General features: G+C 38.6%; 2 protein-coding genes across 5 annotated transcripts; one reads left to right on the forward strand and one right to left on the reverse strand.

Annotated features, from left to right (window-relative positions):
- Positions 1-104: 104 nt before the first annotated feature.
- etv7 (ETS variant transcription factor 7) lies at positions 105-7,022 on the reverse strand. Of its 2 annotated transcripts, XM_022191788.2 has the most exons (9): positions 6,608-7,022; positions 6,192-6,339; positions 5,928-6,092; positions 5,684-5,839; positions 3,875-3,994; positions 3,632-3,769; positions 2,270-2,412; positions 2,087-2,187; positions 107-1,032 (listed from the first exon to the last, which is right to left on the reverse strand). In XM_022191788.2, the coding sequence occupies exons 1-9, from the start codon at positions 6,638-6,640 to the stop codon at positions 843-845; spliced, it is 1,194 nt and encodes a 397-aa protein (XP_022047480.1). In that variant the 5' UTR covers positions 6,641-7,022; the 3' UTR covers positions 107-842. The 2 variants fall into 2 exon arrangements, with proteins under 2 accessions (XP_051805009.1, XP_022047480.1); XM_051949049.1 differs by lacking the exon at positions 3,875-3,994 and having other exon boundaries at positions 105-1,032; positions 6,608-7,001.
- Positions 7,023-7,064: 42 nt separating this feature from the next.
- On the forward strand, positions 7,065-13,095 carry zgc:194242 (uncharacterized protein LOC100005854 homolog). 3 transcript variants are annotated; one of them, XM_022191789.2, is made up of 4 exons: positions 7,065-7,243; positions 8,990-9,246; positions 11,922-12,102; positions 12,202-13,095. In XM_022191789.2, the coding sequence occupies exons 1-4, from the start codon at positions 7,162-7,164 to the stop codon at positions 12,396-12,398; spliced, it is 717 nt and encodes a 238-aa protein (XP_022047481.1). In that variant the 5' UTR covers positions 7,065-7,161; the 3' UTR covers positions 12,399-13,095. The 3 variants fall into 3 exon arrangements, with proteins under 3 accessions (XP_022047481.1, XP_022047484.1, XP_022047483.1); XM_022191792.2 differs by having other exon boundaries at positions 7,102-7,247; XM_022191791.2 differs by having other exon boundaries at positions 7,171-7,264.
- The last annotated feature ends 83 nt before the right edge of the window (positions 13,096-13,178 follow it).

Consider the following 13,178-nt stretch of genomic DNA (forward strand, 5'->3'; position numbering starts at 1 on the left):
TCACCCTTCCTTTTTTGACTTTTTGTCAAAAGAAGTTGCCAAAATTGCCTTACTATTCTCATTTCACAAACAAATCAACATTACAGAACACATTCTAAGACATAATTTGAACATTGCTCCACTGAAATGAACATTAAACCCAGATAAATGCATCATCAAATTTGGACAGTGAAAGATACGAAACTGACGGTGTTTGCTTGCAAGGATGTTTAAAAAAAAATTACAATTGTTGGATCCAGTTTGTATGCCAAATACAATGTTTATTTTACAAAGCAGGAGAAAAAAAATCACAAAACACAAGTACAACTTCTTCAGAGTCATAATGCTAATTAATTGTACTGCTTGTACAAAAAAAATTCCAATCAATCTGCAGCACGTTTTTCTGTGAACACAAACAATGCCTCCTGCTTCGTCCTCTCTATCAACAATCTGCACTGAAACTGGAACAATTAAGCAGTCCTTTCTACTGTACCTGTACGACTTGTATAGTTTATGAAGACAAACCCTGTAATGAAATTATCATAAGCAAGCCTGAAGACAATAAATTTGGATGTTAATTATTTGGCTGGTTGAATATGTATGTGTCGTCTTTCACAGCTTTTCTTGTCCCTTAATGTTAGTGTTCATCCAGATCACAGTTATATGTTCACGCATTGATTCACAGCAAAATAAAAAGCGATATCACATTTCAAAATGTTTCCATCGATACGTCTTCCAGTCCGTTTTGTTCAACCTGTACATGCGGAGGTTATTTTTGGAAGCAGTATAAATACACCACAATCTCCAATCTATTCTGTTATTATTTGTGTTGTAATTAAGTTATTTCCTCCATAACTCCTTTCCTATCTTACTGGATCCCCAGTCAGAGGAGTCTGTGGAGACGTCCGATCAGGGGAAACCTCAAAGTGGTCTTCACTGAATTCATGTCCAGGACTGCTGTCTGGAAAGTCCCCATCCTGAGGTGGAGTGTGCTCTGGGGACAAGGCTGTGTCAACCTGCTGCTTCTTGATGTCCTGTGGGAGTTTCAGAAACCTGAAAGGAGCCAGAGAGGAGGCAGCGATGATGAACATTTGCATGTCGTCGTGTTGAGAACACAGAAAGTGAAAGAGAAGCACTGGAAAAAATGCCTACCTCAAAACAAGAAAAAAAACTTATTTCAAAGAACTTTTACCTTGAAATAAGTGGAAAAAAAAATCTGCCAATAGAACAAGTGAAAAATGGCTTGGTAAGATTTCTTGAAATAACATGTGATATATAGAATGTTGAGATCTTAAAATTAGCTGGAAAAACTTATTTTAAGCTCTATTTTACCAGGATTGTCAAGCTCAGGTGTCTTCGTCGTTTACGGCACCTAAAAGTATTGTTCCTTTGTCTGAAAAAAATCCAAAAATTCAGCAAAAAATTCCCCAAATTTATAAAAATTTGCAAACTTTTCAGGAAGAAAATTCCCGAAAAGTTTCCCTTAAAAATTTCGTTTTTTAAAAAAATCCCCAAATTTGGCAAGAAATAACAATTAAAAATATATATAAAGAATGTAAATATTTTCAAAAAATGAATAAAAATCTTCCAAAAAATCCTAAAAATATTTAAAGTGATTCCATATATTTCAGTAAAGCTTCTAATATTTTCTTTAAGAACACTCATAAAAAAAATCTACCAAAATCCAGCGGATTTTTTGTGAATGTAAGAAACATTTTTAACATTTCTTTTTTTTCCACCAAAAAATGTTCAAAGATTTCCCAAAAATGTTGAAATGTGAACATCAGAAGTTTCACTGTGAAAATATATATTTTTTCCCACATTTTCAAACTTTAAAACGAGTCAATTTGATCCGCAGGACAACACCAGGATTAAGCTTATTTTTGAGTTTTCTTCTAAAATACAACTCAAAACAAGATAATTTCAAGATTGTTTGACTTAACAAGATATTTAAGATGCTTTGTCTTAAAACAAGTCCCTCTATCTTGCTGAAATGTCACTTGTTCAGGGAATTTATGTTAAATCGAGTGGGATGAGACATTTTGATTAAAAATAAGACAAACAGACTTGGTAAAATTTTGAGTTTTTGCAGTGAGAGGACAGAGACCTGAAGAGCAGCTTTTGCCCTCTCTCTTTTTTGATGATGTTGAGCTTGTAGTAGTGGCGCAAAGCTCGGGACATCTTCTCGTACGTCATGTTGTCTCGGTTCTGTAAAAAGAAATCACACGTCACCACGCTGCTTAGCTACCTGATTTGCTGATTTATGATGGGATATGATTCATGAACCAACCTTGTGGTTCCCCCAGAGACGTGCCAGTCCATTTGGGTCCACCACCCTGAACACCAGGCTCTCCGGGTCTTCCCATCGGATGTATTCTTGGTAACGGTCATCACACAGCAACTGATACACGTAGTCCCACAGGAGTCGGCACTCTGGTCACAGTTAGAATAGCATAACACACATGCTAATGCAAAGGAAATTTAAAATGCAAATCAATCTCAAATCCACTGGTACAGTTTCTTTAAGCAATATTTTTGATTTAAGAATAAAATCACCCCATAACAACTGATTATTTGCAGATTAGAGCCAGCTTCTAGTTCACTGACTCAGGACTTTTGGTCTGTGTCGCTCTTTTGCGCACAAAAAAAAACAACAAAAACAAACGTCAAATGGAGGACAGCTGAAACAAAATGTGAACAACGCACAAAGAGGTGCTGACACTTCTTTAAAGAAAAACAGAACCAGGGAGGACTTAAAATGATTTGCTACTAAATGGACTTTGTTCATATATATGTTATGGATGAGTCTTAAGCATCAGTTTCATAACACATCAACCACCAGATCTATAATTGGCTGAAAACATATCAAAGGTTTGAGGTTTTGTACACTCTACTTTTAAAACAAATATGCATTTTTCTATATAAAGCCGTGAACAGAAGTTCATGTATACTTGCTGTTTAGTTTAACTGCACCACTTCTGTCAAGAGAGGTGGTCAAACATGCAATATAAGCATTTCTGTATGTATACTTTTGACCCTGCAGAATTTGTCATGTTTCTAGAAGACCAAAATGCATTTTTTTTGTGACAAAGATGCATGAGTTTCAGTGAAGAGCTATAGCCATGGCCATAAGTTTGGACACAAGTACCATGACGCTTGTGAATCTTAGAAAATACCACAAAATTGTCACTTACAATACAGTACACAACTCCTGAGAACTATATTAAGTTTCATATTAAAAAAAAACATCAAAAGAGTTTGTTGTCATTTTGTTATTCTTACCAAATTCGGTTGTGAAAGTACTGCATTTTTTTTGTTATTTTCTTCTAATATTATGTTTTGGGAACAAAGTTGTTCCAATTGTTGGAATTTATTGATAATATTATATCCCTTGTTGATTTGTTGACTAATTAAACTGGTGCTGTCAAAAAATATTAGTTATGTTCTGTAATAGACATCAAAACAGACATAGTAAGTCATGCTGTGTCCAAACTTATGGCCATGGCTGTATAGGAGTCACTGGAAACTCACAACTGACTCTTTACAGGTGTAGGTAAAGTTATGTATCTGTATCTGTGTGTGTCTTCTCTGTAAATAATTGCTTTGTTTTTGAGTAAATAACAAAACTGTCCACAAATCAATGTAACAGTACCTGGGATGCGGCCGTTGGCTTTGTGCAGGGGACTCCTCGGTTTCTCTCGATTGGACAGGTTGAGAGGCTCCTGGATGACGCTCTCCGTTTGGGGAGGAGACTGAACTCGACTGTGAGGCACCGTAGAGACTGACCCGTCTGAGAGAGACAGAAAGATACAGAGAGAAGGACAGAAAATCAGACTATTGAATGACTTGATCTGTAAGGCACTTTATTTCTGCTAAAGTCATTTGTTATACCCACTATTGTGTGTGTCTGGAGCAGGGAAAGTGAAAAAGATGGGGCGAATTCTGAATGGCGACAAGAGTTCCGGCTGGCTGCTCACTGTGGCTACAACAGCTGCAGTGGTGAAATCGGGGGAAGCTGCGAGAGAGAAATATGAGGAAATGTGACATGCTAAACTGAAAGCAAAAGTGATTTTTACAGCAGCTTGGACATTATATATTAACAGCTTTATCAAAGGCTAAAGTGAAGTTGAACACAAAGAAGCCTTTTTACTACTAACACACAGGGCACAGAACAAAGTCACCGTTCTGGACTCTGGAGTTGGTATCCAGGTAACCACAATCCTCTGGCACAAATCCTACTGCCGATAATGGAAAACACCGATTTTAAGGTAGAGACAAACGAGGAATGTGTTTGTATTGTACTGGTGCTCAGTTTTATAGTTCTGGTACTACATTTAGTAGGGAAATCCTGTGTTGATAGATGGTAATATGTTATATGGGGTTGAACTTTTCACCAAACATAGCACACTCAAATTATGCTTTAAACAAGAAATCACAAACACTTGTCCTCGCATCTAAAGAGAAGTATAGTTATGGATTAAATCTTTTCAGGGTTGGGATTTCAAGTTTGGCTATGTCCTCGCAAGTACAGTAAAATAAACATTAGGAGAGAAAATTAATTCCTGCACTCTGTGTTTGTACATGATAAGGAAGTAAGGAAGTCATCACACCCACAATCTAACAGGACAAACTAGTTTGATTTGACACCAAACTAATTCAAAAAATAGACTAAGCATCAACACTGAAACATTGCTGCACTCTCTGTAGCACAACCTTGTGGATGCGCCAGACAACAATCTATATGTGTGTCCATGTGTCTACAGATTTCTGTAAATTCAGATGGCTGCTGCCAAAGCTCTCAGACGAGGAGCTGAGCACATTACTCTCTTCAAGGCATTTGTAGAACAGATTTGAAAGTGTTGCTGCTGGTGTGTGGCCTTGGGTCAAAACACATTTCTAACGCGCTTGAAGAATATAAACCCAGCAGATCACTTAGAGCGTTATAAAGAGGAAGAGCCTCGGTTTTAAGGACAATAGAGAAAAGCTGCTTTTAGCTATTATTCTGCACACAGACTGAACTGCCAGAATGATGTTAAGAGTGCTCCAACATTTGACACTTTCAAACCAAAATTAAAAACTGTGCTCCTGTTTTTTAATTGATTTAGTTTCTCTTTTATTTTATCTCTTATTAAACAGAGCGGCTTGTTTTACTACACTATGACCCCATCCATCCATCTATTATCTATACACTGCTTAATCCTCTTTAGGGATGTGGGAAGACTGGAGTCCATCCCAAATGACTTGGGGCGAAGGCAGGGGACACCCTGGACAGGTCTCCAGTCTGTCATACGGCTACATGTAGAGACAAACAAGCACGCTCACATTCACACCTACAGACAATTTAGAATAACTAATTAACCTCAGGGTTTTTTTGGACTGTGGGAAGAAGCCGGAGAAAACCCCCGCATGTACAAGGAGAACATGCAAACTCTATGCAGAAAGATCCGAGGTCCAGGCTGGGATGTGAACCGAAGATCTTCTAGCTACACTCTAACTCATATTTTATACCTTTTTATTCAACATTTTACTTCATTTTCCTTTTTATTACATCTTCAAAAGACATTCTGGTGCATTTATCTACCTTAAATAAACAATTTGCATATGAAAAGCGCCACACAAATTAAAGTCTCTTGCTGTACCTCAAACTACAGCCAGTTTCCCTGCCTGTGCACACTAAAAATGTTCAAAAATGTACGTTACTGACCTGCCGTGTCTTTAGCTGTGGGTGCATGTGGCTCTTGGACGGCGTGAGTGGGCATCTGGCTGCTGACTGGACCCTGAATGTGTGCAGCCTGGGGATCAGAGACGACACTCCTTCTCTGTTGCTTCACACACTGAAGGATCTCATACAGAACATCGCCTGCAGAAAAAAAAAATGTGCATATGATAAAACTGGCACAAAGCCAGCAGTCAGCCTGCTTCTTTTCTGCACACACGCTGATTTGCACCTGAGCTGGGGCAGCGGCGTCTGAAATCCTCCTTGGTGAGCAGGCACAAGGCTCTACCGTTCATCTCGAAGCGGCCCTTCTCCGGCCGGCGCAGTGAGTACTCCTTCTGGGCCCAGTGGAGCCAGTGGGCGACGTCCTCCTTGTCCCACAGAGAGGGGTTTATTCCTAGAGAGCAGAGAATTTAGAATCAGACAGCATGTGTGACTAATGAGGTGGTGCTGCTGATGGAATTGGCAGTGGAACTGAGAGGAGCGTTTGACTCACTCAGCCGTCCAGGGAGATGCCACAGCTCTTCTTGGGTGGAAGGACTGACCACAGGAGCCTGGTTAGGTGGGGAGAGAGGCATGCTGGGAGGGACTTTGATTTGACTTCCATGCATTGAGGATGGAGAACTGTTCGCTCTGGTTTCTTGCTACAGAACATCCACACACACACACACACACACACACACACACACACACACACACACACACACACACACACACACACACACACACACTTCAGTTTGTGGTCGAAATGTAAAGCAAAACCAAGTTCTCAAGAAAAAGGAAACTTCATCTGGTCATGACAGGAAGAAAAAATAAAGCTCTTAATTAATATAAATTATACATAATGCAGCTAGGATCCCTGTTTGCTTCAATCAGACTACAGATTGTGAACCAGTTTGCAACATGGCTTACCTTGACCAAAGGTGACCGGGAAACGCTCTCCATGGAAATGTTTCTTTATCGGTCCGACTGCACACAGGAAAAAAAACAGATGATTTCCTCCTCAGCAGACACGCACTTTGTCCAGTAAATGAGCTAAACTTCAGCTCACACCTCAAAAAACTCCATTCTAACTGGAAATCCAATGTAGAAGAAATAAACACTCTACTATTTTCACATTCGAGCCTTCCGGGAAATGAAAACGAAAGAAACCTAATCCTTGCGGTGGGGGTGTGCGCAAGACAGGCTGATTGGAGGAAGCGACATTTCCAAAAACATTACCCCGCGTTTGATTAGACTCTGATCCCGCTGTTTATTTATAGAAGCCTTGGATTAGAGGACATTTTGGATATTACGCACAGCGGATAACGGCCTGGAGTGATTTTTTTCGTACACTCTTCTGGCTTTGAAACTCTTGTAAAGAGATGAAAATGAAATAAATGTGCGCAAAGTGAGTGATCAGAAAGCGGGGGGAGTGTGAAGGAGTCAGTGACAGCACAGATCGCTGCAGCGCTTGCGCCGATCAAATGAAACACTCCTCTTTCAGGAAGACTGGTCCAAAGAAACGACTGTGCGCAAGAGCAGGAGGACGTTCGACCACAACTGAAAGTAGGTAACGTGTTTTTCCAGGTCAGTAGCAAAAAAAATTACGCAGCCACACTGGTGAGAAATACAGTTGCAGTTCTAAATATCTAACCATAAAACACTGTTAATGGGGACACAGCTGTTTCGTGCTGAGTATACTGAGATTCAGTGTCCAGCTCTAGTGTTTATATATCCGACAGCCTTATAATTACAATAGTAATAACCTTCTGCAAGGTTTATCTTGGTCAAACAGAAGATTAAACATACACTTAATGAAAAAAATCAATTTGTAAAAGCCTATTGTAAACCTATATGTCTTAGATGGACTTTTTATATCATATTTATGGAATATTATCTTTATTTTGCACTGCACTGGGGCTGGGAGAACAGCATCTAGTTTTTAAGTAGGTATAAACACAAGGAATACAATAAATGTATCTTGAATCTTGAAAGGCCACTGTTAAAAAAGGTTTCAGTTCATTTCAGTGTGCTTTATCGGCATGTTGATCAGGCTCACAATATTGCCTAATTATAAATAAATAAAATAAAAAGAGGGTGTGAAAAGAGGATTTCATTTTATTTTTCCTGCTTAATAAATTGTGTTTTTAAATGATTTCATAATAACACATACTCTTTCACACAAGAGTCACGAATGTGCAAGTATGTTGAAAAATAACGTTTTGATAACATTTTTTTTTTCTGAGGTAAAAAAACGTAGGTGATGCTGACATGTATAAAGTCTTGCTGTGTAAAATAATCTTCCAGATCAGCAACACTTCTGACATGGTGTGTGTGGTCCACAGTAAATGTATTCCTGACAGTCACAATTCATCACAGGTTTCCATGAAATTCTATGAGAAATTTATGGAAGCTTGGGTTAGTAGTAAAAATATCATGACTTCTTAAAAGTATTAAAAATAACTTAAAGAATTTAATGGAATGACATGTCTTTCGAGGAATGGCTGGAATATGAAATAACAAGTTTTCAGTACAAAGATATTGTAAGAAAATGACTTAATCGGCTCATTTTTGACCCATTTAGGAATCTAAGGGTTAAAAAAATTAATAAAAACACAATTTAATAAGTAGAAAAATTAAATGAATAATGATGATAATATGTTTGTATGGTAATTCTGTGAACATGAGCAAAAATTAAGAAAAAAAAATTAAATTTGTGGGTTTTTTTTGTTTGTGTTTAAATGGCAACACATATGTCATATTCATTGATGTTTAAATTGTGTACCCCTCTGATAAACTTTGTGTCCCTCTCCCAAAAGAATCCGTTGCTTTTCACTGTCATCTGCTGAAGTTTGAGGTTAATGAACCAAATTGAAAAAAAATTCCCATTTGATGTCTCTGTATTGGTCACATTTTAAGAGGAAGTTGATCTCCGCCTCCTCCCAACCTGTTGTGCAGTAACCTCTCACTCTTCCTTCTGTTGGTAGCCTCAACTTCTTGTGTCATTCTTTCTCTGTTGTTGAGATTACCGAGTTTCTATTTTGTTATTTTAAAAAGATTTTTTGCCAGTTTATATTCATGTTTTAGGGTCAGATAACAATAGATTTTGTTTTCAGTTTTGGTTTGATTTGTCCAAGGATCCAGATCAGCATCGTTTGTTAATGTAATAAGTTGTGATTGAAGAGCAGCAGTGACGTGAGGTTTCAATCAATATGGTCCCCATACTGACTGAACACTTGTAAAACATGAGGTTGTCCAGTGTTTAGTCAGCTATATAAAATACCTGTGTGGCTTTTCTATCATGTTATCTAGTAATGTGGGCTGAAAAAGTGGGGAAACAGTTGGGCCACCCGACGCGATCCGTGGCAGGGTGGCTGATCAGCAGACTGCTCACCGCTCGCAACCAGGTCCTTGAGGAGAGCGCTGTTCAGCTGTGTGGGATCCAACCGGGAGATACAGTGCTGGAGCTGGGTCATGGTCCGGGTCTGGGTCTGCAGTCTGCAGCCAAACTGCTCACAAAGCCAACAGGCCGCCTCATAGGGGTGGATTACTCAGAGTACATGCATCAGGTGAGGTATGAATACAGAGTGGGACAAAGTACTCACATCAGAGTTTGTTTATGACATGCAGCTTTATGATTTTGTTACAAGAGCATGTTATTTTCGATGTTACGAGCTTCTCTAGTCGACCTAAACTAGTTACTGTATCTCTGCAAGGAACGGTAATTAAAACAAAATGGAAGATATCATTGGCAAACAGGCAGACAACAGCTGAGAAAACTATTTCTCCTAGGCCGATTCTATACTGTGTTTAAAGAGTAGAGTTAGACTGGTTATTGGTCTGACGGCCACCTCTCTGTCTGTAGTCACTCTGTGGTCCCAGAAATGTCTCTTAAGCAGAAATACTAACAAAACTAAACAAGAAACACAAGCCATCATCTGGCAAGAGGCAGATTAGCCTGAAACAGGGTCTGGAAAACTACAAATAATAATGCTTTAAGATACGGACCAATAAAAATGATAGAACAGAGGAAAATTAAGAAACAGAGGAGAACAGACAAAACGGCAGGAGACAAAATGATCGATCTCAATCAATCAACAGATGATGCTCTGATTTAGCCAGTCCTATTTCTATTGTACATATTCAGTTATTAATAAAGATTAAATTAGATTTTTTTTATGCTATCACATGTTAATATATAGCATGCAATATATAATACAGTCAACAGTTTGGACACACTTTCCTATTCAAATGAATGAGAAAGTGTGTCCAGACTTTTCGCTGGTCGTGTATATCGGTTCCAAGCATCAGATATCAATCTCTCGGATTTCCATTCATCAGCATTGGTATGTGTGTGTGCGCATGTGTAGTTGTGTGCATATATGTATATACACACGTGGACAAAATTGTTGGTACCCCTCAGTTAAAGAAGGAAAAACCCACAATTCTCACTGAAATCACTTGAAACTCACAAAAGTAACAATAAATAAAAATTTATTGAAAATTAAATAATCAAAATCAACCATCACTTTTGAATTGTTGATTAACATAATTATTTAAAAAAACAAACTAATGAAATAGGGCTGGACAAAAATGATGGTACCCATAACTTAATATTTTGTTGCACAACCTTTTGAGGCAATCACTGCAATTAAACGATTTCTGTATTTGTCAATGAGCGTTCTGCAGCTGTCAACAGGTATTTTGGCCCACTCCTCATGAGCAAACAGCTCCAGTTGTCTCAGGTTTGATGGGTGTCTTCTCCAAATGGCATGTTTCAGCTCCTTCCACATATGTTCAATGGGATTCAGATCTGGGCTCATAGAAGGCCACTTTAGAATAGTCCAACGCTTTTCTCTCAGCCATTCTTGGGTGTTTTTGGCTGTGTGTTTTGGATCGTCGTCCTGTTGGAAGACCCATGACCTGCGACTGAGACCAATCTTTCTGACACTAGGCAGCACATTTCTCTCCAGAATGCCTTGATAGTCTTCAGATTTCATCGTACCTTGCACACTTTCAAGACACCCTGTTCCAGATGCAGCAAAGCAGCCCCAAAACATTACTGAGCCTCCTCCATGTTTCACCGTAGGGACAGTGTTCTTTTCTTCGTATGCTTGGTTTTTGAGTCTATGAACATAGAGTTGATGTGCCTTACCAAAAAGCTCCAGTTTGGTCTCATCTGTCCAAAGGACATTCTCCCAGAAGCTTTGTGGCTTGTCAACATGCATTTTTGCAAATTCCAGTCTGGCTTTTTTATGAGTTTTTTCAGCAGTGGTGTCCTCCTTGGTCGTCTCCCATGAAGTCCACTTTGGCTCAAACAACGACGAATGGTGCGATCTGACACTGATGTACCTTGGCCTTGGAGTTCACCTTTAATTTCTTTGGAGGTTGCTCTGGGCTCTTTGGATACAATTCCAACGATCCGTCTCTTCAATTTGTCATCAATTTTCCTCTTGCGGCCACGTCCAGGGAGGTTGGCTACTGTCCCGTGGGTCTTGAACTTCTGAATAATATGAGCCACTGTTGTCACAGGAACTTCAAGCTATTTAGAGATGGTCTTATAGCCTTTACCTTTAAGATGTTTGTCTATAATTTTTTTTCGGATGTCCTGGGACAATTCTCTCCTTCGCTTTCTGTTGTCCATGTTCAGTGTGGTACACACCTTTTCACCAAACAGCAGGGTGACTACTTGTCTCCCTTTAAATAGGCAGACTGACTGATTATGAGTTTGGAAACACCTGTGATGTCAATTAAATGACACACCTGAGTTAATCATGTCACTCTGGTCAAATAGTTTTCAATCTTTTATAGAGGTACCATCATTTTTGTCCAGGCCTGTTTCATTAGTTTGTTTTTTAAAATAATTATGTTAATCAACAATTCAAAAGTAATGGCTGTTTTTGATTATTTAATTTTCAATAAATTTTTATTTATTGTTACTTTTGTGAGTTTCAAGTGATTTCAGTGAGAATTGTGAGTTTTTCCTTCTTTAACTGAGGGGTATCAACAATTTTGTCCACGTGTGTATGGAGGGAGGGAGGGATGGGTTTCCTTGTTTTTAATGTTTTTAAATGTTGTAAAGCACTTTGTGTTGCATTTTAACTATGAAACATGCTATATAAATAAAGCTTGATTGATTGATTGATATTGGCCCTGAAAAGCCCATATTGTTCAATACCTAATAAAGAGCCAATATTACTTATATTTAGAAGTGTGGATCTTTTTTTTTTTTTTTGTCTGACAGATGGCAAAAGAGCAAATGAAGGAGCTTGTGGCCAGTGGGAAAGTGACGCTACACCACTGTGATGTAGCAGCAATGCCACTGGCAGACAGCACTGTGGATAAAGTCTTTCATTGTAACTGCTACTACTTCTGGCCTGACCTCAGGAAGGGAACCTCAGAGATACACCGGGTCATGAAACCAGGTAGGAAACCTGCTCTGGAGACGTCCTGGTAATTTATCTTACTTCTAGTCTTCTACTGCTGCTCTGGCTGACTGCCCACCTCCTTTTGAACCCACTCAGGAGGAGTGATGGTGACCACACTGAGGCTTCACCATGTGGCTACTCTGGCAGCAAAGCGAGTGATGCCGGGAGAGAACTGGCGTCCAGAGGCCTATATGGCAGCTCTGAGGGACTCTGGCTTCACTGGTGTCAGAATAGAAGACAAACAGCACAAACACATTACTTTTCAGGCTATTTATGCCACTGCCTCTAAGTGAGATTGTGCGTAGTTTGCGCTACTCCTGTGATTGTGAGGTCTTTGATTGCATTGGGTGCCTTTTGAGGATAAACAAAGTGTGAATTATAATGATAAACAAATACACAATCAACACTTTTTATGTTGATATCTCTGACATTTGAGTCTCTATCAGCTGCACCAAGCTGCATCACTTAAATACCACACTGTTAAGAGCTGTGTGATATGGCTGAAACATCACAATTTTCAACAAGCATATTTTCTTTTCATTATCGATTGAAAATATATACAAACTTGATATTCAAGCCATTGTTTGAGGTAATTCTGATGTACAATTATTAACCAAAAGGTTGCCAAATTTTCAGTTTAGTGTGAAACAAAAAAAACAAACGGTTGATGAGAAATTGTCTTCAGCTTACTTCAGTTCTTTGGAGAACAGAAGTTAGTAGAAAATAGTATTATCAGATCAGAATATGACAGTAAATATTTGTAAATGGTTCCACCATTGTTATATTTTGTTTAGCAAGTTGTAATTTACTGGAACATCTGCAGCAAAACTTATCTAATCCAGGTGAACCTTTTTGACTTTATTCATGTCCAAGTAAACTTTCGTGCCAATTTTGTTAATAGTCCTACAAATGGTATGATACATGTGCAACAAAAACACTGCAAAATGTTAAAATATAAAAGAATAAAAATAATGAATTAAACTAGATAAATGGAGGTGTGTTGTGTGTTGTGTTAGTTGATTGGTTGGTTTACAAGTTGCAATGTCCCATATTTCTACAATTTTAAATGTCTC

Source organism: Acanthochromis polyacanthus, chromosome 6, assembly GCF_021347895.1.
Source record: "Acanthochromis polyacanthus isolate Apoly-LR-REF ecotype Palm Island chromosome 6, KAUST_Apoly_ChrSc, whole genome shotgun sequence".
In the NCBI taxonomy this organism is placed as follows: Eukaryota; Metazoa; Chordata; class Actinopteri; family Pomacentridae; genus Acanthochromis; species Acanthochromis polyacanthus.

Coding starts and splice junctions, on each gene's coding strand:
- etv7 (XM_022191788.2), bottom strand. CDS start 6,640: ATGGAGAGCGTTTCCCGGTCACCTTTGGTCAAG. Junction 6,093..6,191: donor GCATCTCCCTGGACGGCTGA/GTGAGTCAAACG, acceptor TCTGCTCTCTAG/GAATAAACCCCTCTCTGTGG. Junction 3,770..3,874: donor TGCTCCAGACACACACAATA/GTGGGTATAACA, acceptor TGTCTCTCTCAG/ACGGGTCAGTCTCTACGGTG.
- zgc:194242 (XM_022191789.2), top strand. CDS start 7,162: ATGAAACACTCCTCTTTCAGGAAGACTGGTCCAAAGAAACGACTGTGC. Junction 7,244..8,989: donor ACGTTCGACCACAACTGAAA/GTAGGTAACGTG, acceptor CATGTTATCTAG/TAATGTGGGCTGAAAAAGTG. Junction 9,247..11,921: donor ACTCAGAGTACATGCATCAG/GTGAGGTATGAA, acceptor TTTGTCTGACAG/ATGGCAAAAGAGCAAATGAA.